This window comes from Maniola jurtina, chromosome 15 (assembly GCF_905333055.1).
Source record: "Maniola jurtina chromosome 15, ilManJurt1.1, whole genome shotgun sequence".
In the NCBI taxonomy this organism is placed as follows: domain Eukaryota; kingdom Metazoa; phylum Arthropoda; class Insecta; order Lepidoptera; family Nymphalidae; genus Maniola; species Maniola jurtina.
In genome coordinates this window covers 1,186,989-1,214,507 of record NC_060043.1, presented here as the reverse complement: position 1 = coordinate 1,214,507, position 27,519 = coordinate 1,186,989, and the positions used below count along the sequence as shown (strand labels likewise).

The window sequence follows — 27,519 nt, the reverse complement described above, 5'->3', positions numbered from 1 at the left end:
TGGCGCTTGAGTTGCGTGAACACGTGCACCAGGCCGCGGTAGTCGTATTCTAAGCGTAGTGATCACTCACCATGCCAGTGCTGCAGCAGAGCGTTATAGTGCAGCGCGCGGTCGTGGCGCTTGAGTTGCGTGAACACGTGCACCAGGCCGCGGTAGTCGTATTCTAAGCGTAGTGATCACTCACCATGCCAGTGCTGCAGCAGAGCGTTATAGTGCAGCGCGCGGTCGTGGCGCTTGAGTTGCGTGAACACGTGCACCAGGCCGCGGTAGTCGTATTCTAAGCGTAGTGATCACTCACCATGCCAGTGCTGCAGCAGAGCGTTATAGTGCAGCGCGCGGTCGTGGCGCTTGAGTTGCGTGAACACGTGCACCAGGCCGCGGTAGTCGTATTCTAAGCGTAGTGATCACTCACCATGCCAGTGCTGCAGCAGAGCGTTATAGTGCAGCGCGCGGTCGTGGCGCTTGAGTTGCGTGAACACGTGCACCAGGCCGCGGTAGTCGTATTCTAAGCGTAGTGATCACTCACCATGCCAGTGCTGCAGCAGAGCGTTATAGTGCAGCGCGCGGTCGTGGCGCTTGAGTTGCGTGAACACGTGCACCAGGCCGCGGTAGTCGTATTCTAAGCGTAGTGATCACTCACCATGCCAGTGCTGCAGCAGAGCGTTATAGTGCAGCGCGCGGTCGTGGCGCTTGAGTTGCGTGAACACGTGCACCAGGCCGCGGTAGTCGTATTCTAAGCGTAGTGATCACTCACCATGCCAGTGCTGCAGCAGAGCGTTATAGTGCAGCGCGCGGTCGTGGCGCTTGAGTTGCGTGAACACGTGCACCAGGCCGCGGTAGTCGTATTCTAAGCGTAGTGATCACTCACCATGCCAGTGCTGCAGCAGAGCGTTATAGTGCAGCGCGCGGTCGTGGCGCTTGAGTTGCGTGAACACGTGCACCAGGCCGCGGTAGTCGTATTCTAAGCGTAGTGATCACTCACCATGCCAGTGCTGCAGCAGAGCGTTATAGTGCAGCGCGCGGTCGTGGCGCTTGAGTTGCGTGAACACGTGCACCAGGCCGCGGTAGTCGTATTCTAAGCGTAGTGATCACTCACCATGCCAGTGCTGCAGCAGAGCGTTATAGTGCAGCGCGCGGTCGTGGCGCTTGAGTTGCGTGAACACGTGCACCAGGCCGCGGTAGTCGTATTCTAAGCGTAGTGATCACTCACCATGCCAGTGCTGCAGCAGAGCGTTATAGTGCAGCGCGCGGTCGTGGCGCTTGAGTTGCGTGAACACGTGCACCAGGCCGCGGTAGTCGTATTCTAAGCGTAGTGATCACTCACCATGCCAGTGCTGCAGCAGAGCGTTATAGTGCAGCGCCGCGGTCGTGGCGCTTGAGTTGCGTGAACACGTGCACCAGGCCGCGGTAGTCGTATTCTAAGCGTAGTGATCACTCACCATGCCAGTGCTGCAGCAGAGCGTTATAGTGCAGCGCGCGGTCGTGGCGCTTGAGTTGCGTGAACACGTGCACCAGGCCGCGGTAGTCGTATTCTAAGCGTAGTGATCACTCACCATGCCAGTGCTGCAGCAGAGCGTTATAGTGCAGCGCGCGGTCGTGGCGCTTGAGTTGCGTGAACACGTGCACCAGGCCGCGGTAGTCGTATTCTAAGCGTAGTGATCACTCACCATGCCAGTGCTGCAGCAGAGCGTTATAGTGCAGCGCGCGGTCGTGGCGCTTGAGTTGCGTGAACACGTGCACCAGGCCGCGGTAGTCGTATTCTAAGCGTAGTGATCACTCACCATGCCAGTGCTGCAGCAGAGCGTTATAGTGCAGCGCGCGGTCGTGGCGCTTGAGTTGCGTGAACACGTGCACCAGGCCGCGGTAGTCGTATTCTAAGCGTAGTGATCACTCACCATGCCAGTGCTGCAGCAGAGCGTTATAGTGCAGCGCGCGGTCGTGGCGCTTGAGTTGCGTGAACACGTGCACCAGGCCGCGGTAGTCGTATTCTAAGCGTAGTGATCACTCACCATGCCAGTGCTGCAGCAGAGCGTTATAGTGCAGCGCGCGGTCGTGGCGCTTGAGTTGCGTGAACACGTGCACCAGGCCGCGGTAGTCGTATTCTAAGCGTAGTGATCACTCACCATGCCAGTGCTGCAGCAGAGCGTTATAGTGCAGCGCGCGGTCGTGGCGCTTGAGTTGCGTGAACACGTGCACCAGGCCGCGGTAGTCGTATTCTAAGCGTAGTGATCACTCACCATGCCAGTGCTGCAGCAGAGCGTTATAGTGCAGCGCGCGGTCGTGGCGCTTGAGTTGCGTGAACACGTGCACCAGGCCGCGGTAGTCGTATTCTAAGCGTAGTGATCACTCACCATGCCAGTGCTGCAGCAGAGCGTTATAGTGCAGCGCGCGGTCGTGGCGCTTGAGTTGCGTGAACACGTGCACCAGGCCGCGGTAGTCGTATTCTAAGCGTAGTGATCACTCACCATGCCAGTGCTGCAGCAGAGCGTTATAGTGCAGCGCGCGGTCGTGGCGCTTGAGTTGCGTGAACACGTGCACCAGGCCGCGGTAGTCGTATTCTAAGCGTAGTGATCACTCACCATGCCAGTGCTGCAGCAGAGCGTTATAGTGCAGCGCGCGGTCGTGGCGCTTGAGTTGCGTGAACACGTGCACCAGGCCGCGGTAGTCGTATTCTAAGCGTAGTGATCACTCACCATGCCAGTGCTGCAGCAGAGCGTTATAGTGCAGCGCGCGGTCGTGGCGCTTGAGTTGCGTGAACACGTGCACCAGGCCGCGGTAGTCGTATTCTAAGCCCGAATACCGCTCGCCGAACAGCTTTAGACCTGCAAACCGTTATCTCCGTAATATATATCTCGTGGACACAGATGTACAGGTACAGAAAGGGGTTTGAATATGGAGCCTGGCCTATCTCCATGTCCGCCATTTTGAAAAAAAATACCTCACGGATGTTACATCCAAAAAAGTGGGCGTCTCCAAAATTATTTTTTTTGCTATTGTATTGAGTAGGATATCAAATGAAAAAATTTCGAGTTCATAAAATATATAAATATAGCAATGTTAAAATACATCGAGCGACAGAAAAACAATTTTACTATATATCTATTGCTATCTATCGGCAGTTCGCTGGTAGTAGTCGAGATTTAGTGCTGTTTAACTTTATCTTGTGAAGAAAATGAAAATTGACGACTACTAGGTAGGTCATAATCTTCATAGCCCTTCGACAAAAGTTACAACTCTTCGGTAATATAAATTGAGCTTTACTCTGCGATGGAAAAAAATAATTACTGAATCGTTTTTTTTTACTAAAACTGTGTTACTCACTAATGGATATGGAGCGCAGGTAGAGCTTCTCCGCGGCGCGGTGCATGTTCATGTGGTAGTTGTACAGCGACGCGAGGTGCCCCACGCTCAGCCCTACCTCGTAATCTTCTGCCCCGAGTAACTCCTCTTTGATGGCGATCGCCTTTAGGTGCATCATTTCTGCGTCCTGCAAATCAAAGTTCAACATATCATTATTAAAATTAGTACAAACTATTATGTTATTCAGCCGCAATACAGTGAACTAGAAGTGAGGGAACTTTCGGTTTGATCCTGAATCGACAACGATCGGGAGTATATTAGGCTATGGTGACGTAAAATCAAAGAAAAATAGGGCTATTTCAGGGCTACCTGAGTCAAATGTACTAACATTTGACGCCTGCCAGTGACGTCGAAGCATCGAAGTTCCCTAACTGTAGTGAACTGTGGCGGTGGTAGCCTTGAACGTCAGAATTGAGGAAAATTATGACAATATATAAAAATTCGAAAATCATCATCATCATCACTGGCTCACTACTGAGCACGGGTCCCCTGTGCTCCGAGAATGAGAAAGGTTTGGTCATAGTGTACCACATAGATTGGTAGACTTCACACACCTTTGAAGACATAATGGAGAACTCACATGCATGCAGGTTTCCTCATGAAGTTTTTCTTCACCGATAAAGTATATGATATTTAATTGCATAAAAACACACAAGTCCGAAAAGTTACAGGTGCCCAAGATCGAACCCCAGACCCCCTACAAGGAGGCACATGGCATAATATTGTATATCAAATCTTTGAAAAGAGCAACCGCCGAGTTTTTTGCTGGTTCTTCTCGGTAGGAAAGGCATTCCGAACCAGTGGTAGATGCTTTTGACGATTCAAAAGAACTTGTAAAAGTCTAATTGAATAAAAATATTTTGAATTTGAATTTGCTAATGTCTTAACCACTAGACTATCATTGCTTTTTGTAAGAGAAAACAAAAAGACAATTTCCGTTTTTTTTTAATTCTTAATGTAAATATGCCCCTTGGTGGTGGGTCCAATCCCATAGTACCTATTTTCAGTCTGACAGTACCTGAAACTTCTGCATGCTCTGGTACAGTCGGCCGAGGTTGCCGTAGTGCTTGGCCGTCTGCACGTTCTTCTCGCCGAACGCCATCATGCTGAGCTCTAGTGCCGCCTTGTGAAGCGACTCCGATTCCTCTAGTAAACTTGGTTCTACGATAATAAAAATAAAATAAAATTATAACCAATACTAATATTATTCATACGAAAGTCTATCTATTTGTTACCTTTTTATGACCCATCCGTTTAACCAATTTTGAGGTTAAGTTCAGAAATAGCGTGTTCCCGAAGACGGAAATAAGCTGCTTTATTTTAGTTCCCATGGGATTTTGAAAAACTTTAGTCCTCGAAGGCGAAATCGCAAGCATAAAACCATGCTATAAGCGAATCCATGCTATTCCTACAAATATTGTAAATGCGTGTCTGTCTGTCTGCTAGATTTTCGTGACCCATACATTTAACCGAATAAAACGAAAGGCAAGAGATGGCTTGCATTCCGGGGATGGACATAGACTACTTTTTGTCCCAGAAAATCTAAGAATTCCATAGGATTTTTTAAAAACCTAATTCCACATGGACGAAATTGTGGGCTGCATCTATTTGCTACATAGATTGCACCCCGTTTACAGATTCTTTCTTTCTTCTTTCTGGGCTGGTTTCCGCACTTAAACATCCCGTTTACAGATATATGCTACTTTTGCCCCAGAAAATCAGACATTCCCCAGGATTTTAAAATCTTTTTCAAAATCTACGTGGACGAAATCGCATCGCCATCATACCATACTAATATTATGAAGGCGAAAGTTTGAGTGTATGTGTATGTATGTTTGTTACTCCTTCACGCAAAAACTACTAGACGGATTTGGCTGAAATTTAGAATACAGATAAATATTATACCCTGGATTAACACATAGTCTACTTTTATCCCGGAAAGTCAAAGAGTTTCCACGGGATTTCGAAAAACCTAAATCCACGCGGACAAAGTCGCGAGCATCAGGTAGTAAGTAATAAAGTTGTATACAGTTACCTCTCATATCCTGCCCCGCGGGTGTGTCGAGTGCAATTTCTTCTAGAATAAGTGCTTTGACGCGCTTCGCTGACGCGAGCAGTAAATGGTCCGGCGGTACAAGGTTCTGGAACAAAATTAATTCTGATTATACAATTTTACGAGCAGATAATATATAGACTGAGCTGCCAAAACAGTTTAACATTAGCGGTATTGAACGCAACCATTATATTTATTTTGTTAAATTAATGTAGCAAACATTGTAGGTGTGAAAATTGAAAAATCACTTTCCGTGAAAAATCGCCAGTCAACAAATGAAAATGATTTAAAAGTAGCAATAATGACAATCGCTAATAGGGATGATAACTACTTGTCAAATCAGCAACTTTTTATCTAACGTCTAAACGCTCGCTTACTATGGAAACTTGTATGAAATACAAAGATTGATGTACTTTTTTAGTAACTAACAGCTAACATGGAATTTACAAGTTTTGGAGGACCCTCTATTTAATAATTCCTAAGAAAGAATTTATTTTGAGTATAGGATGTACCAGCTATACTCAAGTATTTAGTAAATGTAAGCCTGACTAGTTTCGAACCCTAATAAAAAGGCCCCGGATGGGTTCGAAACTAGTCGGGCTCACATCAACTAAATACTTGAGTATACGTGGTACGGTCGGCCTCAGAATTCGACTAGCAATTCCGTGAAAATATTGCATCAAACACCTGTCGCACTTATATGGCCTTTTTCTATAAAACGCCACACACACCTAACGCATGTGCATAACCGTGCCACGCGAATATGATCATTAAGGTGCTACACGACTTAGGGCCTTTAACTATATTATAGGGCCTTTAACTATACTATAGGGCCTATACTTAGAATGGTAACAACTCACGATAGTTTAAACACAATAATTTATTTTTGACATAGGCATCATCCCAATTGTCACCATACCTCGATGATTCTAATGGCGCGTTCGGCGTGGTCCCTGGCCTTGTAGAATCTTCCAGAGGAGTACTCGAGAACGTAGAGCGCGTAGGCCAGGTCCTCCTGCGCCGTGGCCACGTGCAGGCTGCTGCGCCCGAACACGCGCCGCAACGTGCTGAGCGCCTCCTGCAGGGCAAGGTGACTAAGTATTACTAAACGGTATCGTGACGGTTTAATCATCATCATCATTATCAACAGATAGACGTTCACTGGTGGACATAGGTCACGCCACGGTCTTGCGCCGCCGCTATCCAGCGGCTCCTGAAACTCGCTTGATATCATCCGTCCACCTAATGGGGGCTTCCAACGCTACGCTTACCGATGCGAGGTCGCCATTTCAGCACCTTGGGACCAACTATGTGTCCTGCTCATTAACACTTCAGTTTCGCAACTCGTTGAGCTATGTCACAAACTACCCACAAAAAGAACAATAATCTGAAACCATCCTGATGAAGCCGTGCTACCCGCGACACTGCGTAATAACGTTAATAGAAACTCGAGAAGCGTGTAAGCGTGAATGCGCCGGCGGCACTACGCCATGCTATGTGGCGTAGCATATTAAGCACGGTTAGAGCACTGTGCGTTATAGAGTCGATGTTGAGCAGATAAAAGCTCTAGTTGAGAAGCGCGGCTGCGTATCGAGAATGCGCCGGCGCTACGCCGTGCTTCATTAGCATCCCCACTTTGCTACGCAGCGTAGCAATGGAGCTACGTACCTCATATACAACGACACCACGTTATAGAGTCGACGTTGAACAGATAGAAGCTCTAGTCGAGAAGCGCGGCTGCGTATCGAGAATGCGCCGGCGCTACGCCGTGCTTCATTAGCAGCCCCACTTTGCTACGCAGCGTAGCAATGGAGCTACGTACCTCATATATAACGACACCACGCTATAGAGTCGACGTTGAGCAGATAGAAGCTCTAGTCGAGAAGCGCGGCTGTGTATCGAGAATGCGCCGGCGCTACGCCGTGCCTTATTAGCAGCCCCGGTTCGCTACGCAGCGTAGCAGTGGAGCTACGTACCTCATATACAGCGACACTGTGCGTTATAGAGTCGATGTTGAGCAGATAGAACCCGTAGTCGAGAAGCGCAGCTGCGTAGCGTGGATGCGCCGGTCCGAACGCTGCTCTGGCTAACGCTACGCCCTGCCGCACGAGAAGCCCTGCTGCGGAGAAGCGTCGCTTCACTACGCACGCTTTGCCGCACGCGCGGACTACTTCGATTGTGATTCTATGGGACATCAAATAAATTGTAAATAATGACCGGGCTCAATTCGTTAGTAGACAGACTCAGTTAAAACTGATGTTAGTACCTACTACTACATTTGTGGCAAAAAGGCAGTTTAAACATTTACAAGAAAACTTAGAGGGTACTTCCCGTTGACCTAGAATCATGAAATTTAGCAAGTAGGTAGGTTTTACAGCACAAGGAAAGGAATAAATCCGAAGACCGTGAATTTGTGGTTATAGTTTATGTAGTTATAGTTATGAATATATGTAACTAGAGCAAGTAGGGTATCATAAATATGAAAGGGTTTTACCTGTACATTCTAAACCAGATTTTGATTTATTTTTATGCATTATAGTTTTTGACTTATCATGCAAAATGTCGGAAAGAATACCCGAGTACGGAACCCTCGGTGCGCGAGTCTGACTCGCACTTGGCCGTTTTTTTTTAAATTCATATACAAGCATTGATAGCTAAAGTTGGATAAGCAATTCCTCACTTGGCGGGCGTGTGTGGCGTGAGCAGCGCCAGGGCGCGCATGCTCCACGCGTGCGCGGCGCTGTAGTCGCAGCGCACGAAGAACAGCGCGCTGAACTCCTTGCACAGGCGCGCCAGCAGCACCGACAGCCCCCACGCGCCGCAGCCGCCGCGCCCACCGCGCCCGCCGCAGTACTCCGCCGAGCACGGGTCCTGTCTACGAAACAAAATAATAAAAACATCATAGTCTTCAAATAAATTAATCTTTTAAGGCCGATGATTTTGTCAGCCCTAGCACAGACTACAGATTATTTGGGCTGCAAATTGCAAACACCAGTCGCAGTTTTTATCTAGTGCTTTGTGCTTTGGTGTACAAAGTTTGATGCAAATGATCACTTTCATTAAGTCTTTAATTGAACAGTTAAATGAGTTGAGATGATGACTCACCTCGCCGCGTCATCGTCATCAGTCTGCAGCGCCTTGAAGAAGGTCTCAGCTATGGAGAAGGGCTCCTCGGGCAGCTTGGAGGCGATGTCCTCCGGCAACCCCAACAGCTGCAGCGCCAGCGCGTAGGTCTCCGCCGCGGCGGGGAAGCAGCAGTACGCTGATTGTGTGTTGAGCAGTCTGGAAATTTTTTACTTGGACTAAGGATGAGATCTATGGAGTGCACTTTGACTTTGCTCAGCCCTAATACACTGTTAAAACGAGACAGCGTTATACCATGGCATAAATCTGTCTCGTTTTAACTGAAACTTAATCTAAACAAAGTCAAAGTGAGGTCTATAGATTTCAACCTTAGACTTAACGGTAGAACGTAGAAGGTAGAACGACCTGGGCAGTTTGACGAAGTCGTGCTTTAAAACTTGTTCACACGTTTTGAAGAAATCAGCATAGACAAATATGGCGCACATAACAGTTGTCAGCAGGAATTAAAATTATTTGTGACGCTATTGATAAAAGAAATTTAGACAGGCCTTTTTTGTAGTTTAGTAGCCCGGTCTGAACACCAGGCGTATGACTGTGCATTGTACAAAAACAGAACTCAGCCGGGTTTGTGTATTTATTCCATGTTCAGCACAAACCGCCATGTTGCAACTTCAGATTGGACTACTTGTTGTGCGATCACTGTAATGTACAGTCTGCGGCTGGGGTTAAGTACGGAGCCTTTACCTGTGGCAGCATTCCAGTGTGAGCCCCTTGTAATGTGCGGTCTGCGGCTGCGCCTGGCATAGGTCTCGGCAGCGCAACAAAACGCGTTGCGCGTCCGCGTACCAGCCTGCTTCGTTTAGGAAACCACCTGTGAACAAAACCATAAAATATAGCTCTAAAAACACTAGTTGCCATAGAGCGCACTTTGACTTTACTTAAACTTAAGTTCCAGTTAAAACCCAACTGCGTTCGCTAAATATTATAGTGAAATGGTTTTTCTGTCGCTTGGTATATTTTAATACTGTAGTAAAATTATATATATGAACTCAGAATTTTCTCCTCTTTCATTTGACATCCCACTCGACACAATACAAAAATATTTTTTTTGCAGACCCCTACTTTTTTGATGTATCTTCCGTTAGGTCAAATTAATTGACACCTTATTTATCAAAATCGGCCCAGTAGTCACTACGCTACACAGAATCTGGATACAAACATACACACATACATACATAGACCGCTAAAATCATAAGCCTTCCTTTTGGCTTTGCCGCAATCGGGTAAAATGAAACTCCTGTACACTCACCTAGCCTAAGTCCTAGTTGTATGAGACAGTTGTGTGATTTGGAGTTGGCATCGCATCGTGCGAGGTAGCTGCTGGCCAGCTCCGCCGACAACTTGGAGCCGTGTTCAATCACCGCCTGGAAACAGGACAATTTTTTTTTTTCTTTAAATCTGGCTTTACTCTGATTAGCCAATGTCAAGTTTGTGATATTTTCAAGTTATTGAATTTATACAAGTATGGACTCCGTCTGTGCCGGCGCCCGCCGACATACGCGCGGCGCCCCTTTAGAGCGCTTCCCAGTCACTTCCACCACCAAAAAACACCAACTAACACAAAAACCAGCCACTCTTAACAAAAAAAAACACTCCAAACAAGCACAGCACGCGCGCCAGCAAACGCCATCGCAGACGAAGTCAACAGGACAATACACATTGTTTACAACTATAACTAACTAGCTGATGCCCGCCATTTCGTTCGCGTGGATATAGGTTTTTTAAAATCCCGTAGGAACATTTCAATTTTCCAGGATAAAAAGTAGCCCAATCCAGTGTTCATCCAGGCCGGCGGGTACCTATAACCTATCTCCTTTCCAAATTTCAGGAAAAAATCGGTCCGGTAGTTTTTGCGTGAAAGAATAACAAACATACACACACACACATAGACACAAACTTTCGCCTTTATAATATTACTAGCTGATGCCCGCGACTTCGTTCCCGTGGATAAGGTTTTTAAAAATCCCGTGGGAACTCATTGATTTTTCGGGATAAAAAGTAGCCCGTGTTAATCCAGGGTATAATCTATCTCCATTCCCAGCCAAATCCGTCCTGAAGTGAGTAGGTAGTAGTAGCACACCCGCACATCACCCACGCTATCCCGCACCGGGTTAGCGTGGGGGGTATGCGGGGCGTCCCCTCCCCCATTGCCATCTCGACCTGTCGCGTACTATACATTCAATTTATTACGGTAGAGTGTCGGTGATATAACGGCCAGTAAATAGATTGATTGTTGGCGCGCGACGCACGTGGCTCGGTAGGAGTTAGGACGTATGCACATTGGCGACATATGGCCGGAAAATCAATGAATTTCGACGGGTTTAAAGATAACCTAAATGTACGTAGGCAAAACCGCGGGCATTATGGAGTCCATTCCATTCTACTCCATCAGCCTGTATGCGTCCACTGCATGTACATACATATACCTTTCCAAGAGCGCGCCACCAAACACCCTCCGCCTTCCTCATCCACCCGCTCCCCGCCACTTTCTTCAGGTCATCGGTCCAGCGGGCTCATGTAATCACTACCCATATATTATTATAAATATGAAAGTGTTTGTTTGTTGCTTTGTCCTTCGATAACGCCGCAACGAAGCAACAGATCCACGTGATTTTTGCATGGATTTTTAAAGACCTTACGGGGGGTTTTCGCAACACGCACCTTGGGCTGAATATAGCATATAGGAAGAGCAACCAACCTGGAAGCACTGCAGTAACCGAAGCTGCGCACCGGAGAAACGCAGGAGTCGTTCGAACTTGTCCAGATCCGATAGCTCCGCGCCCAGGATGCATAGCCGCTTTTCCTGAAGCATCTACAACAAAAAGAAAGAAATTTAGACACAATTTCTCCCCCAGAGTGCTTGGCTGCAATCAGACAGAAAGTGATGATGCAGCCTAAGATAGAGCGCACTTGCCTAGAAATGTCTATTCACTCGTTGACTTGAAAGTAATCATATTAAAATTGGAAAGGAAAACTGATGTCGGAAGGGCATTCCATATTCTAGCGGTTCAAATTAAAAACGAACAGTCAAATCGCTTCATACGTGTTCGTGTAATTTCCACTACGTACGACGGTACGGGTGCAGACCTTGGCGATGCCTTGCGGTACGATAGCAGAAAGGTGAAGGAGGAACCAGGTTAAAAGTTCTTGGTTAAAAGTTTCCACAATCAATTTTAGACTTGCCTTTACACAAGTTTAAAAAATCTATTAAAAGTATGCTCTTGAAAAAAGCTTATTATACAATCGAAGATTATGTAAATGACAAAAAAGCTTGGATTTGACTCGCTCCAGCAATACACGGCGCTGCAATTGCTTGTATACAGTATGGCATATTATTGTAAATTGTACATTTGAAAAGAGCAACCGCCGAGTTTCTTGCTAGTTCTTCTCGGTAGGAACAGCATTCCGAACCAGTGGTAGATTATTTTGACGATTCAAAATTAATTGAATAAAAATAATTTGAATTTTGAATTTTAATTTTGGGCACTCTCCGAAAAATAACCTATACTAGTACTGATAAACATACAAGTCTGGGCCGATGTTCCGAGCTTTGAAGCTTAGGATTGACCAGCGCTTTATAATTGTTCTGGCGAAAACTCAGACTCGATTAGATCAGTTGTTTCCATTTCCCTCTGCTGGTGGCCATTTACCAGTCACTAACTAAACAAAATTTTTTTTTCTATGTCCTGCACTTTATCCAACGAACCTAATTCCGACAATACGAAGTCAATAACAATCTTAGAACATTAAAGATCATTTAAAAAATCATTTATAAAGAGAATGCATGTAGGTTAATGACGACTACGTTGGAGATAGCAGTTTTTCTCGCAAGTAACCGCACATAGCTGGGCAACCATGCGTGCCCGGGGCCGCACACTAGTGCCGATTAGCGGCGACCTACATCACGCTGCAAGCACCCCACGAGGTTATTTAAATGAGGGTATTACGGTTAGATTCCGTCCCTCATCGGGGAAAAATATTATAGCTTAAGCCGGGAAAAATAAGGCCTGACCTGAAAAATAAAATGCCTTGCCATATTGCGGAAAACCCATGTAACTAGTCTATACACACAGACCACGAGGTTAAATTCTCTGTATACATGACCATTGACCATATTATACTTAGTGAGCATAGGCCATATACTAGTAGCACCCCCAGAGCAAGTTTTTTTATATGTCTGGTCAGCTTCATTTAAACTGAACATAAATCTGTCTCCTGCTAGCTTTTCACGGCCAATCCATTTCACTGATTTGGACGAAAGGTACGTTAAACAGCTTGCGTCCAAGGAAAGGATAAGGGCTACTTTTTATCCCGGAAAATCAAAGAGCTCCGGAATAAAAAGGGAGCTTACTCATATCTGTTACGTTTCGTCGGTCTCAACGACAGAGACAACGCTCTACGAAACCGTTATCTCTTTCTAAAGTTCGATATACAATATTTCCTGCTGGGCACTGTAACAGCCAGTATGATTTAACGCGAGGCCGTTAATTAAGCGAGAGCTAAACGCGTTCGCGAACTCATTAGCGATACTAATTGGATAACGCTCTGCGGAGGTCGATATCAATTACTTGCTAAATAGTAATTACTTGAAAAATTATAGATAATCCCAAATTCTATACAATATTGATGAATCCATACTACATAATATAATATTCTTACTGTAAAATATGCAACAGACAAACCTGTATGGGGGATTATAGCAAATTAAACTTTTGGTTCCTTGCATACCATGGACTTCCACAAAGTAACGCCTGCTTCTAATATTATTTATTAGTCTATTACTAGGTAGGTATAGTTACCTTCCGTATGATACGTATTAAAATATGATACAATTACCCCATTGTTTTCCGAAGAGGTTTTCCTTAACAGCACGCTTAAAATACAAGGCAACACAGTAAACACAATTCAAATGAATGGTATGCAAATACTGCTCATTCATACAAAAACACTCGTGTACATGTTTATTGGCCGCGCGAAAGTGCTCAACGAAAAGAAGCACGCTCATAAACGTACGACATTGTATGCTAAATTGTTTTCCGTGAATTGATTCCGTAGGCATGCTACTAAGTGTAATATTGTGTAAACCTAACATTGTCGCATCAGGTTCATAGGCTGAGATCTATAGCGTACTTTGACTTAGCTCAGACTTAACAGGGCTCTCTCCGTCACTCGCTTCATACAATCGTAGTTCCAATTTCATTTGAATATTAAGCAACCAAAGTCCATGAAATTTTGCAGACATATTCTAGAAACTAATACCTGTGTCTGTGGTGTTTTAGATTTTACTAAAAATACGTAGTTTTAAAATTACAGGGGCTCAAAGATTTGTATGAAAATTTTTAAGACCGCGTAACTTTGAAACCGAATATTTTAACAGAAATCTGGAAAACCACAGACATAGATATTAGTTTCTAGAATATGTCTACAAAATTTCATGGACTTTGGTTGCTTAATATTCAAATGAAATTGGAACTACGTTTGTATGAAGCGAGTGACGGAGAGACCCCTCTTAAGACAATGTTAGAACGAGACAGCGTTATACCGCTGGAATAAATCTGTCTCGTTTTAATTGAAACTTAAGTCTGAGCAAAGTCAAAGTACGCTTTATAGATATCAACCTCAGATCAGCGGCATTACCTATTAACGTGCCCGAAGGGTGCCAACGGGACCCTATTAATAAGCCTCCGTTATCCGTCCGTACGTCTGTCTGTCGGTCGGCTGTATCTTGTGAGTCGTAGACCGTAATAGGTAAGAGTAGAAATTTTCACAGAATGTGTATTTTTATTGCCGCTATAACAATTAATCCATATTTCCATACTAATATTATAAATGCGAAAGTGTGCGTGTCTGTCTGTCTGCTACGTTTTTACGGCCCAACCGCTAAACCGATTTTGATGTTTGGTATACACTTAGGATACATCCCGAGAAAAGACACACCCTACTTTTTATCCCGGAAAATCAAAGAGTTCTTACGAAATTAAAAAAAAAAACCGAAATCCACGAGGGCGAAGCCACGGGCATCCTCTAGTAATAAATAATTATGTAATTTAAAAATGGCCGCCATGAAAATTCAAAAAACTAAAACTAAATAAAACTAGAGGCTCAGTCTGATACCATGAATCTATGCTTATAATATTGTTAAAAATAAAGTCATAATAATTCTCAATTTTAATTTGAAATTGTTTTGATTCAGTTGCATGTCGTGTTAACGACGGGACTGCACTGTGAGAGATGAAACTCGAGCTGAATGCAACTGATTCGAAATATTGACAAATTAAAATCATCAAATTAATCGTGGCGTGTACCCGTTACCTACATTATAACATAAACTACAAGTTTAGAGCGTTGATCTATTGGTGTGGTGTACAGACAATAAACGCCGCCGGCGCCACGGCCGCTGCCTCTTTACTCATACTCGTCAGACAATCGGTGTCGACGCACTCAATGCCACCGACGCAATCAATCCGTGCCATCTGCAGTGCATGTGCATGCATGCCATTGACGGCGCATGATCTGAACTGTGACATGATGCAATGCTTGTCATTTCCAGCTAATCTAACTATCTTAACACTATCTCAAACACCACTATCATAACCCAAACGGAACGTGGCATTCACGTTTAAGAGATGCAGCTTAGCATTTGAAGTTTGATAGTATTGTTCTAAAAATCATTTTATAAGGGATCGCGTCTTATGAATTTATGACTTTTGCCGCCTCTGAGCCAGGGGAACTCGTTATACCGTGTTTGATAAATCGTATAACACGGCAAATGATGTAACTAAGTACTACCAAAAAGTGCCATAGATTCTTGACAACGTTCAAACGGTTCTTCGAGTTCACAGAAGTTTTTTACGAGTTCATTTCCGCGATCAGCTATATATTATCAGGGTTGTTAGGTTGGAGGTTTAAATAAGTCCTCATATCTCCCACGGGTATCACGCTATGAGGATCATCATCTTAATCTAACTCCTTGTATATTTACACTCCTTATCTAGATGATCGCATCTTAATATTGGCATATTATTGTATATTGAATACTTGAAAAGAGCAACCGCCGAGTTTCTTGCTGGTTCTTCTCGGTAGGAACGGCATTCCGAACTAGTGGTAGATAATTTTGACGATTCGAAAGCACTTGTAAAAGTTTACTTGAATAAAAATAATTTGAATTTGAATTTAATCCGGGTGGATTTATAGGTTTCTAACTTTTCCTTGTACTACTCATAAAAGAAAACAGCGCGATAGTAGAGACAAGTATCTCGGTATGTGACTGGGATTATATTCTTATACTCTCGGAGCATCTAAGCCGCTGAACGCTTCTGTCCAGTTTTTATGGAATTTGTTTATCCGTCCCTTGAATAACGCCATATAAAAGCTATTGGAAACGCCGCTGTTGGTTTTACAATTTGGATCTAAGTAGGTGAGGTAGTAAAAGAATCTTGGTGCTTATCTGTAGACTGCAACGACTCGGAAGGACGACACTCGTTCGTGCACTACATATCGCTACAACTTGGGAAGATAAGGAAAACGAACTCAGTCGTCCCACATACCACGGCTGGGGTTTAATCAAGCCACCAATGATTTAACGATAAATTATTTGAATAAGATGTAAATGTTTGGGAGTATAATAACCTCTCCCTCTCCCTTAAAAATTTCGTCTGACTCGCGTCTGGTTATTTTGCTGCAACAAACTGCATAATATTTACAGTTAAAAAAGCTGTAACAGTACCGAAATCTAGGTTTGGTAAATTAGTTATAATTAACCTAGCTGTACTGCTAAGTACTGTACCGAAATCTAGATTTGGTAAATAAGTTACTTACAATTAATTAAGCTGTACTGCCAAAAAATTTACTGTACGAAATCTAGTTTTGGTAAATAAGTTACAGTTAATTAAGCTGTACCTACTGCCAAGAAATTTACAGTTCCGAAATCTAGGTTTAGTAAAAAAAATTCAATGTTACTTTATTTTACAGGTGTAGACATGGTATCATCATAGACTGCATCATTATGTATCTACTGTTCATGTACGAAAAGATAGTTGCTACCGACAAAGTAATAAATGAAGTAAACAGTTACCGAGACGAAATCATATAACATAAACCCGTTAAACATAAAACTTAGTGTAATATGTACAGTAATATCCAAGAGTAATATTCGATTTGCAGTCCTCTGAAGTTTATAGAAGCATGAATTTAGCAATTTCCAAGACAAATATTGATTACATCCAAATAGATACCAAGCCCATCGACCTATTATAAACCATAGAATCGAGACCATAAGTTTTAAATTCCCTTGACATTTACGGGGAACACGTAGTTAAGAGGTGCCCGATTGGCAAGGTCGCTCAGTACGCCAAGTTTCTATCTGAGCTATATAGGCATAGGTATGCTTTGTTTTGATATATTTGTGCCAACTACTGTATTTACTATGGTAATTGATTCCGTCCCGGTAAATTGGTTTTTGAATGGATTCCTGTTGATTGATAAGCTATCAAGACCCCTTCTTGATTTGCAATTCAATTCTATTCTATTCATTTCACAAGGTCTTTTGAATCGTTGTGCCAACATTTAAATTGACTTCCAATCTTTCAAAGTTCTTTCCCGTGCGTTGTCTTTGTTTAGTTTGGCGATCCAAAAACTCCTATAATTTAGTGTACCTTCAGGGTTTTCATAAATACCTACGTCTTTAGAGCCATCCCACTTTCAAGTAATAAAATAGATTCAAAGAATCAAAGCTTAATTTGCTATAATCCGCTAAAAAGGCAAACTGTATGGTACAACATGCAATTGCATACAATTGCAAAATACATTTTAAGGTCTACATCTCCTGAGGATGCTCCGGTGTCGGAGCGAAACGTGCGTAGAGTATGTTTAGTTGATTTGTGTGGTGTTGCGTGGTGGTACTTGGGGCTTGCTCGGTGGCTGGCTTTTCCTGTATGCTTAGCAGTGGGAGGGCGGGTGGTTCATGTCGCATGCTGCATGTTGTACCATTCAGGTTTGCCTATTTTAGCGGATTATAGAAAATTATAAGTTTTTAATTCTTTGTATATCATGGACTTCCACACAGTGACGCCTGCTTCTAAACAATATATACTTAAAACAGAAGATTCGTTCATATTCATCTTCATAAAAAGCCTCTACCAACAAAGGTCGGTGATCGTGTGACATGCGTTACGACATTTGTCATAATGCAACGCACGATGTAACTACCCATAAATGGAGTAACACAAGAGTCAAGACCTAGAACCCAAGGCATATTATCTAAATATATAAAAGGAAAAGCTGACTGACTGACTGACTGACTGATCTATTAACGTACAGATGAAACTACTGGGCGCATCGGGCTGAAATTTGGCATGCTAATAGCTATTATGACGTAGGCACAAGCTAGCCTGTAATTAGGTATGTAATTCTAGAATAAATAAAAAAGGTAAAAATAAAAATCGTGCTGATAGTCAATCCAATCCAAGTCTGCGAGCGTCCACAGCTGGGCATAAGTCATTGAGAGCGCACAACCAAACATAGTCCTCCACCTTCCTCATCAAATCAAGTAGAATTTAATTGCTTACAAGTGTAAATTAAATTTTTTTACAACACCCTGGACAAGTGAAGGTTACAGTAACTAGAAAATAGCTGATAACTTTCAAATGGCTGAACCGATTTTAAAAAAAAAACTAAATTTAAATTGGTTCATTACTTTAGGAGCTACGATTCCACAGACAGATACACAGATACACACGTCAAACTTATAACACCCCTCTTTTTGGGTTGGGGGTTATAAAACGCACATTAATATCTCCGAAATGTTAGAGGTGCGTGCCCGGGGTCGGACCCCCGACCTCCTGGGTATAGGAGGTCGACACCGCTAGGTTTCACAACACAAGTTCAATATGGGAAATTTCTATCATAATATGAGGAGCTTTCGTCTGGCGGGGTAACTGTAGCAGGGCGGGGCAATGAACTGCTGAGCAACGGTTGGGCAAAGTGACCGGTCAAGGTTACCCGTCTACACGTGCCGCTACGAAAGTGGGTAAATGTACCGCATGTTGCGTTACACAGCAACCAACACAAATTGGGTTGTTTCTCATTTACATACATTAAATATTATATAGAACTCTATAGAACTTCGAGAATTTTCTTTTCAAACATGGCTAATATGTAATATTTTTTTAAATGCCCCTTGAATAACCCCACGTTGTAATCTAGTGGGAACATCATCGAAGGGAGTAGTTGATTCCACAGTTTGCATATCTATGCGTGGAAAAAAGGATCAGGCACAACGGGCACCTCTTCATCTTTCTTTCTTTGTTAGCCCGTGATTTTTCTCCATCGTTGGATTTAAGTCAACCTCTGGGATGCAAGCTACCTCTGTACCCGGTTAAACCGACTGGTCTTTAAGAATCCCGTGGGAATTCTTTGATTTTACGGGGAAAAAGTAGCCTATATTCTTCCCCGGGATGTACTCGTAAGCTAACTCTGTACGAAATTTCATCAAAATCGGTTAAACTGTTGGGCCATGAAAACTAGGAGACAGACCGACAGACACCCTTTCGCATTTATAACATTAGTTTGGATTATTTAGAACCCTAAATTGGTTTAGTTTGAATAGGCAAATTAACCCAAATAGCAGGCGAAACAACAAACAAAACAAATGAGCCAATTAGAGCAACTAGTACGCAACACATCACCTATTTTCACAATCGCATCGCCGTCTAAGGTTAACCTTGACCGCTCAGTTTGCTCAACCATTGCTCAGCAGTTCATCGCCCGCCCCTGTTGCCTCAATGATCCGCCAGACGACAAAAATGATCTATAGATCAATCAATTCTCGATCGGTTTTTGTGCTCTACTTTTTGTGTCGTTTTAAATAAATAACTTGAATGTCATGAGAAACATGTACATTGTACCTATTTCCGACATAGGTCTTTTAAATGGTATTTTTTTTATCAACATTGTAATCTTTAAAATATTTTATGCCTAGTCATCATCATCATTCATAGCAAGGATTTGATAATAACAACCACACTTCGGCACTTTAACAAGTAGGTAGGTAATTGGCAGTGTAGCAGCTGCTGAGTATATCTTAAAAGCAGTTAACTATGAGTTCTCGTCAAAATAATTGGAAATTTAGAAAAACAAACGTTTCCAAAAATGTTTGCTACGTACCTACACAGATCAATCTAGATGTTATGTGGCTACGTAGGACTGAACTAAAACCTTGGTCCTACGTAGCATTATTAATTAAATTAAATTAAAATTTAATAATAATAATATTTATTTATGTGAGAAAAAGAAATTACAGTTTACAATAATTAGTTTAGGTGTAATCATAAACTCATACTTGAGTTATTTATACAAAATTCTTACGATTTTTGGCGATACTTAACTCAGAAAATATTTTTTGCAAACAACTTTTTAGTGTTCCGTACCTCAAAAGGAAAAACGGAACCCTTATAGGATCACTTTGTTGTCTGTCCGTCCGTCGTGTCTGTCAAGAAACCTATAGGGTACTTCCCGTTGACCTAGAATTATTAAATTGGGCAGGTAGGTAGGTCTTATAGCACAAGTACAGGAAAAAATCTGAAAACTGCGAATTTGTGGTTATATCATTTAAAAAAAATTAATACTTGTTTCAATTTTCAAAGTAAGATAACTATACCAAGTGGGGTATCATATGAAAGGGCTTTACCTGTACATTCTAAAATAGATTTTTATTTATTTTATGTATAATAGTTTTTGATTTATCGTGCAAAATGTTGGAATAATACCTGAGTACGGAACCCTCAGTGCGCGAGTCTGATTCGCACTTGGCCCCGGTTTTTTTAGATATAGGATGGCACTTGGCAGTGCCGTTCCGTAGGTGAAAGAATATTTCATTGATTCTAAATTGTATAGAACAGGAAAGTTTAGTAACTTGCAAGAGTCCAAGTGGAAACTGCCGTGAATGAGTTAGCCTAGGTCACGTAGACCCACGTAATTGTTTACGACTTGAGCAAACTCTCAATTGTCTCTCTATTGTCTATTCTCTACGTAAGACGATACGCTAATGAGATAAACGATGATAAGTTATATTTCAAAAAATTAAATATGGTATTGTTTGATCTGTACCTCAAAAGGAAAAAGGGAACCCTTATAAGATCACTTTGTTGTCTGTCTGTCGTGTCGTCAAGAAAACTTATAGGGTATTTCCCGTTAACCTAGAATCATGAAACTTGGCAGGTAGGAAGGTCTTATAGCACAAGTAAAGGAATCAATCCGAAACCCATGAATTTGTTGATATATCATACAAAAATTAAATGTGTTCACGAATACTTTAATTGACTAAATTACATATAGATGGCGCAGACCGTTATTAACTTGCAGAGTTCTAGATAAAGGTGTTATGGTTTATCGATTTACAGTTAGGTATACTTACAGTTTCGTTTCGGACTCTTTTGGGCGGGCATATCTGTATGCCCCGCCTGAAAAACAATTTTGGATAAAATGGTTTTTACCCCACAAAGTTAGAATCAGAAGAGACGATTTAAAAGCTAATTCATCAACATCATCATCAGCCTGTGGACGTCCACTGTTGAAAATAGGCCTTCCCTAAAGAGCGCCACCACACCCGGTCCTCAGCCTTCCTCATCCAGTCATTTCCCGCCAGACGCTTTATATCGTCGGTCCATCGTGCTGGAGGGCGTCCCACACTATGCTTGCTTATACGCGGTTACCACTCGAGGTCTTTCCGGCTCCAACGGCCATCGCCTCTACGACAGGCATGGCCTGCCCACTGTCACTTTAGCTTGCTAATAGTTTAGGCTGTGTGAGTGAACTTGGTTCTCCTGCGGATCCCCTCATTTCGGACCTTATCCCTCAGGGAAACTCCTAACATAGCCCTCTCCATAGTTCGCTGAGCAACTTTGGGTTTGTGGAGAAGGCCGTTTGTTCGTGTCCACGTTACAGCACCATAGGTGAGGACGGGAAGGACACACTGGTTAAAGACTTTTGAGAAATTAACGATGAGAAGACTTGACTTAATTTCCCAAAAGTTGCCCAACCTAGCCGAATTCTTCTGTTGGCTGCTAAAGCTAAAAGCTAATTGCCTGATATAATTAGTTCTACCTAACACGGATGGATAGAATATTAAATACTAATAATCTATACTTAATAAATAAAATTGGAGTGTCTGTCTGTAATTTTGAAATAACTACCGCATATTAAGGTCATAATGGTTATTTGAACGATACTATAACTGAATCACACGTTTTTAAAATTTTTGTCTGTCTGTCTGTCTGTCTGTTTGAAAAGGCTAATCTTTGGAACGGCCGAACCGATTTTGACGGGATTTTCACAGACAAGTAGAGGATTGACCAGGGAGTAACATAGGCTACTTTTTTTAACCGACTTTCAAAAAGGGAGTTGTGTTTTTCTACCTATGTACACTGAAATCTCCGAGATTTTTGAACCGATTTGCGTCATTTCTTTTTTTATCGATAGAGGAACTTTGCGAGATTCTTTCATAAAAAATTTGGATTCTAACTCCTCAACCCTGATGCTGCAGGGGATCTGACCAATCCACGCGGGCGAAGCTGCGGGCATCAGCTAGTATTAAATAAATTAGAATAATACACAGTTGGTGTAAATGGTGTTAATACTGACTTGCATAATATAGTTAAAAGTTAAAGATGAGCTGACTGGAATTCCCTGCGCGGGAATTTTTAATTGCCTCCAATTTATTGTTACAAAGATCTAACTTCAGGGCACTGACTCTAGAAAGTTCCTTTGGAACAAGTAGAGCGTATTACATTACATGAAGTTCTACGTAATGAGCGCTCAATAAACATTGATCGACTGTGGAGTAACACGTCACGGTGTAAACAATTCAAGCTGCAGATTGATAATGCTCTATAGTCTATAGTTAGGTAAATGTCATACTTAGGTAGGTAAGTACTTTCTAAATGCACTTTTAGTGCACCTACAAAATCACTACGCATGTTATAAATCCGAAAGTGTGTTTGTTTGTCCGTCAATCACGTAGCAAACGGAGCAAAGGATCGACGTGAATTTTTGCATGGGCATAGGTAAAGACCTGGAGAGTGATATAAGCTACTATTTACCCTGGAAAATCAGACTTTGCAAAAACCTAAATTCACCCAGACGAAGTCGCGGGCATCAGCTAATAATACTTTATAATACAAATTAAACATAACCTTATTATACCGTTATATAACTATGACGGTAGATTAAGGTTATGTTTATAATAAATAAATAAATAAAAAGCTTTATTTATATTCCTTACAATTTCTTCTTAACTCTAAAGTTCTATTATTATTAGTTATCTAGTTATTCTTCTAATTTTACACTTTGTTTAAAAAAATATATTATTTTACAAAAATTTACTTTAACTACTATTTATTTTTCTAATCCTATTATTTATTACTATTTTTTTTTTTTAGATAATTTTTGTATTATCTTATTTTTAAAAAGATTTTTTTCTTATAATAAATATGCTTGCTATTTGTATTCGTTAACTTATATTTTGATGTAAGGACCGCCTGTGGCGGTGAAAGCCTCCTCCATTTCGCCAAACATCTGACAATAAAAGTAGCTGCAGGTAGTATTCTTCTTAATGGAGGGTTTTTGTCTACTACCCCCGCGGTGACAAACCGTTCTGGGAGAGATTTTAATTTTTTTCTTTTTTAATATTCGGTTTTCTCTAATGCGGAATGTTGGTGGTTTTTGGCTTCAATCATTGAATTTATTTCTACTGTTTTTCTGGTGTCATATTATTATCTTGTTTTTTGTTTTGTATATATTGGCGTATTCCGTATGATGTTGTTTTATTCTTTTTATTTATTTGCATATCAGAGTTAGGAATATGCTCATTTCGGCTTTCTTCCGTATTTTTTGTCTGTGGTGGAGTGATGTTTAACGGTCTTTTCTGTTTGATGTTTATAAACGAATATTATATTACTAGAGGATGCCCGCGACTTCGTCCGCGTGGATTTAGGTTTTTAAAGATCCCGTGGGAACTGTTTGATATTCCGGGATAAAAAGTTGCCTATGTCAATAACAGGGACGCAAGCTATCTCGGTACCAAATTTCATACAAATCGATCAAGCGGATGAGTATTTAGGAATCCCGTGGGAACTGTTTGTTTTTCGGGATAAAAAGTAGCCTATGTCCTTCCCCGGAATGTATCCTAAGTCTGTACAAAATTTCATTAAAATCGGTTCAGCGGTTGAGCCGTGAAAGCGTAGCAGACAGACAGACAGACAGACACACTCGCATTTATAATATTATAAGTATGGATTCTTAGGTAAGTCAGTACTTATCCCGCACTTTATCCATACTTTACTAATATCATAAATGCAAAAGTGTGTCTATCTGTCTGATAGCTTTTCAGGGGCCATCTATTTAACCGATGTTGACGGCATAAAGTCCCTCGTCTACGCAGGCCCTTATTTAACACTAGCTGATGCCCGCAGCTTCGCCCGCGTGGATTGGTCAGATCCCCTGCAGCATCAGGATTGAAGAGTTGGACTCCAAATTTTTTATGAAACAATGTCGCAAAGTTCCTCTATTGATTAAAAAAGAAATGACGCAAATCGGTTCAGAAATCTCGGAGATTTCAGTGTACATAGGTAGAAAAACACAACTCCCTTTTTAAAAGTCGGTTAAAAAAGTAGCCTATGTTACGCCCTGGTCAATCCTCTACTTGCCTGTGAAAGTCCCGTCAAAATCGGTTCAGCCGTTCCAAAGATTAGCCTTTTAGACTACAGGCCCATGTTTAAAAATGGGTGGGTCATATGAACCACCAGGTGACGTATACAGGACGATATAAGAGCATAAAATAATAAGTTTCAGCACTATGCCGTCACTTGTAAGCTGTCCAACAGAGTGCTGGTGAGAATTGAAAAGTGCAGGTAGAGTGAGTACATTTTGGTCATATATTTTTGTACGGCATTTTTACCATCGATAGATCCATGAAAAATAATAAGAAAGCGCGCAGTGCCGTAAAAAAATAGTGCGCCACAAAGTCAGTAAATGTTTTGATTTTCTGACAATTTCCGGGGTAAATTTGGTCATTTTATTCTGTACGGCACTAGTTTCATACTGTTTCAATACAGCCTCTAATCCATTATTCCGCAACGCCGTACAAAAATCATGCGACAAGGGGAAAAAATTGAGGGTAGCAACCCCCTCTCTTTCCGTGGTCCGGGGGGTGATTTGACAAAGTACGGCTTTGGTTCCAAAACATTATCTAGCACTCAAAAGTACTATTAAAAATAATGCCGTAAAAAAATTAGTGTTCATTTGAATGTGTATCAATAATTATCTTAATTTCATGGTATACTTAATTTTTAAAGCTGTAAAATCATTTGACTCTGTACGGCAACTTTTTTTTTAACATGATAGTGTAAAATACTATTGTTATATAGTATTGCCGTTCAAAAGAAACTGTTCTAAAAAAAATTATAGATAAATACAAAAACTGAAATTTTTCAAATTATTGCAAAAGTTTAAATATTCATAGATTAATAAAATATAGCAATTTTCTACGCTTTTCCCTTGTTTTAAATAGTATTAAGATAAATAAATTAGGAAAAAATTATGCCGTACATTTTAATGCAGACCATATCTTTTAGGCTGATGAAAATGACGCTACCATTTTAAGGGTGTAGTACTTTATGGCCATCTGATACTGTACGGCATTAACATATTTTTGAAGAGAACAATTGATAATATGATAAAATCACTATGCCGTCTAACTGAAGTGAACGGGTGTGTATATAATATCCACATCCCCTACAAACCTTTGGACCAACGAAAATGTACGGCATGTAAAAAAATATTATCTATGCATAAAACACTTTCAAAATAAATTAATTTTATGTTGTTTCAAATCACCCCCCGGACCACGGAAAGAGAGGGGGTTGCTACCCTCAATTTTTTCCCCTTGTCGCATGATTTTTGTACGGCGTTGCGGAATAATGGATTAGAGGCTGTATTGAAACAGTATGAAACTAGTGCCGTACAGAATTAAATGACCAAATTTACCCCGGAAATTGTCAGAAAATCAAAACATTTACTGACTTTGTGGCGCACCATTTTTTTACGGCACTGCGCGCTTTCTTATTATTTTTCATGGATCTATCGATGGTAAAAATGCCGTACAAAAAATATGACCAAAATGTACTCACTCTACCTGCACTTTTCAATTCTCACCAGCACTCTGTTGGACAGCTTACAAGTGACGGCATAGTACTGAAACTTATTATTTTATGCTCTTATATCGTCCTGTATACGTCACCTGGTGGTTCATATGACCCACCCATTTTTAAACATGGGCCTGTAGTCTATTTCAAACAGACAGACAGACAGACAAAAATTTTAAAAACGTGTGATTCAGTTATGGTATCGTTCAAATAACCATATGAGCTTAATATGAGGTAGTTATTTCGAAATTACAGACAGACACTCCAATTTTATTTATTAGTATAGATTTTTCAAGCTAAACTAGAATTATATGCAGCATCATGCATGCAGCTGGTGTAGTAGCATACAATCTATGTCAAGCTGTGTGCTGCTGAAGATTGGGGCGGCTCGCGCGACGTGACCTGCGTGTGACGTGCCCACGCTCGCCACGAGCGCGACAACTGACAGGAACAATACTAAATTATAAGCCAAGAGCCCACTTCCCCCTAGCCAAAAAATTCTCTACAAGATTTTTTTCAGTGACTTTTTAATCGTGGATTTAAATTTTCAAACAAATCTGTTTGAAAATTAGAATAGCCAACGCAAAAAATGTTTAATATCCAGACCCAGCGGTTTGAGCATTTTTAGCTGTAGGTTCATTGAATGTTGATATGTTATTTAGTATCCATTTATTTGAATAGGGTCTTGTAATGGAGTATGAAATAATGTGATGTTTTGTACAGCGGTAGTTTATAGGGCTAGAATTCATTACCTATTAAAGAAAAAAAAAATAAGATTTTTCGAAAAATTAAAAGTGTACAATAGTACCTACTTTGAATTAATTATATTTGACTTTAATTTAGGTTTTCGGGATAAAGTCGTAGTCTTTGTCATTCTGAAAAAAAAAACGCACCAATCCGTTGAAATTAAAAATCGCATGTATAATATAGGTAGTGGTTCAGCAAATCAAAGGCCGCGTATATCTTACCAGATGTAGGTACATACCTAAATTTTTTGGTATGGTCTCTTGAACTAAAAGTAAAGTAGAACGCAATATTACGTTTATAGATAGCTACATTGTTTACGATCAATTGACTGACTGACTTTGATTGCATTACTATGTTACCAATTTTGGGTTAGTATGTTTACCCAAAATCGTGTACCTTTCCTTATCAGATTTAATCTTGATAACAATCATAGCCTGAATGTAAAATAAGTGTGTCGGTTTAGTTATTTTCGTCACACTAGCAAAAATTAAAATATATTTTTTTGCTTATATTATTACATTGAGTAGGGTTTTCACAATAATTTTTAGGGTTGCGTACCTCAAAGTAAAAAAAGGAACCCTTATAGGATCATTTTGTTGTCTTTCTGTCGTGTCTGTCAAGAAAACCTAAAGCCAATTTAGAAAGAAAGCCAAAGTCAAGTCTGTCTGTTTCTACCACGGGTTCGGAATGCAGATTATACCGAGAAGAGCCGGCCACAAACTCCTATATTAAGGTAACCTCCTATGATAAGGTAAATCATTGTAATTGCCTTAATAAAATGCAATATAAATACAAGTTTCCTACTGTCGACTTTTACCTAACCCCGGATTAACATTAATCGTTTCAATAAAATAAGATGTCTTAATGAAGCCTTTATTATACCTACTCGTACGAACTTAATGCATTGGATTCGAAATTCTAACTCAATAACAACAATTTCATAACCTCACAGCCGGAAAAATACATGTCTTTTGTTGCTCTCCGAATGAGCTCATTAAAATAGCTATGTGGATTATT

The 27,519-nt window shown here is 41.4% G+C and overlaps 1 protein-coding gene across 2 annotated transcripts in view; it reads right to left on the bottom strand.

The window, feature by feature from the left end:
- LOC123872767 (amyloid protein-binding protein 2) overlaps nt 1-27,519 on the bottom strand; it is a 53,952-nt gene that overhangs the window by 4,258 nt on the left and 22,175 nt on the right. Inside the window, exons 2-13 of one of the 2 annotated variants that reach the window (XM_045917284.1) lie at nt 11,256-11,369; nt 9,807-9,921; nt 9,242-9,368; nt 8,519-8,695; nt 8,094-8,288; nt 7,390-7,597; nt 6,333-6,491; nt 5,396-5,501; nt 4,379-4,521; nt 3,322-3,487; nt 2,767-2,822; nt 1,392-2,652 (exon numbers count right to left, since the gene is read on the bottom strand). In XM_045917284.1, the coding sequence (XP_045773240.1) occupies nt 2,572-2,652; nt 2,767-2,822; nt 3,322-3,487; nt 4,379-4,521; nt 5,396-5,501; nt 6,333-6,491; nt 7,390-7,597; nt 8,094-8,288; nt 8,519-8,695; nt 9,242-9,368; nt 9,807-9,921; nt 11,256-11,369 (1,647 nt within the window). In that variant the 3' untranslated portion in view covers nt 1,392-2,571. Of the gene's footprint in view, nt 1-1,391; nt 2,653-2,693; nt 2,823-3,321; nt 3,488-4,378; nt 4,522-5,395; nt 5,502-6,332; nt 6,492-7,389; nt 7,598-8,093; nt 8,289-8,518; nt 8,696-9,241; nt 9,369-9,806; nt 9,922-11,255; nt 11,370-27,519 lie in introns of those variants that run through there. The other variant, XM_045917283.1, reaches the window with a different exon arrangement.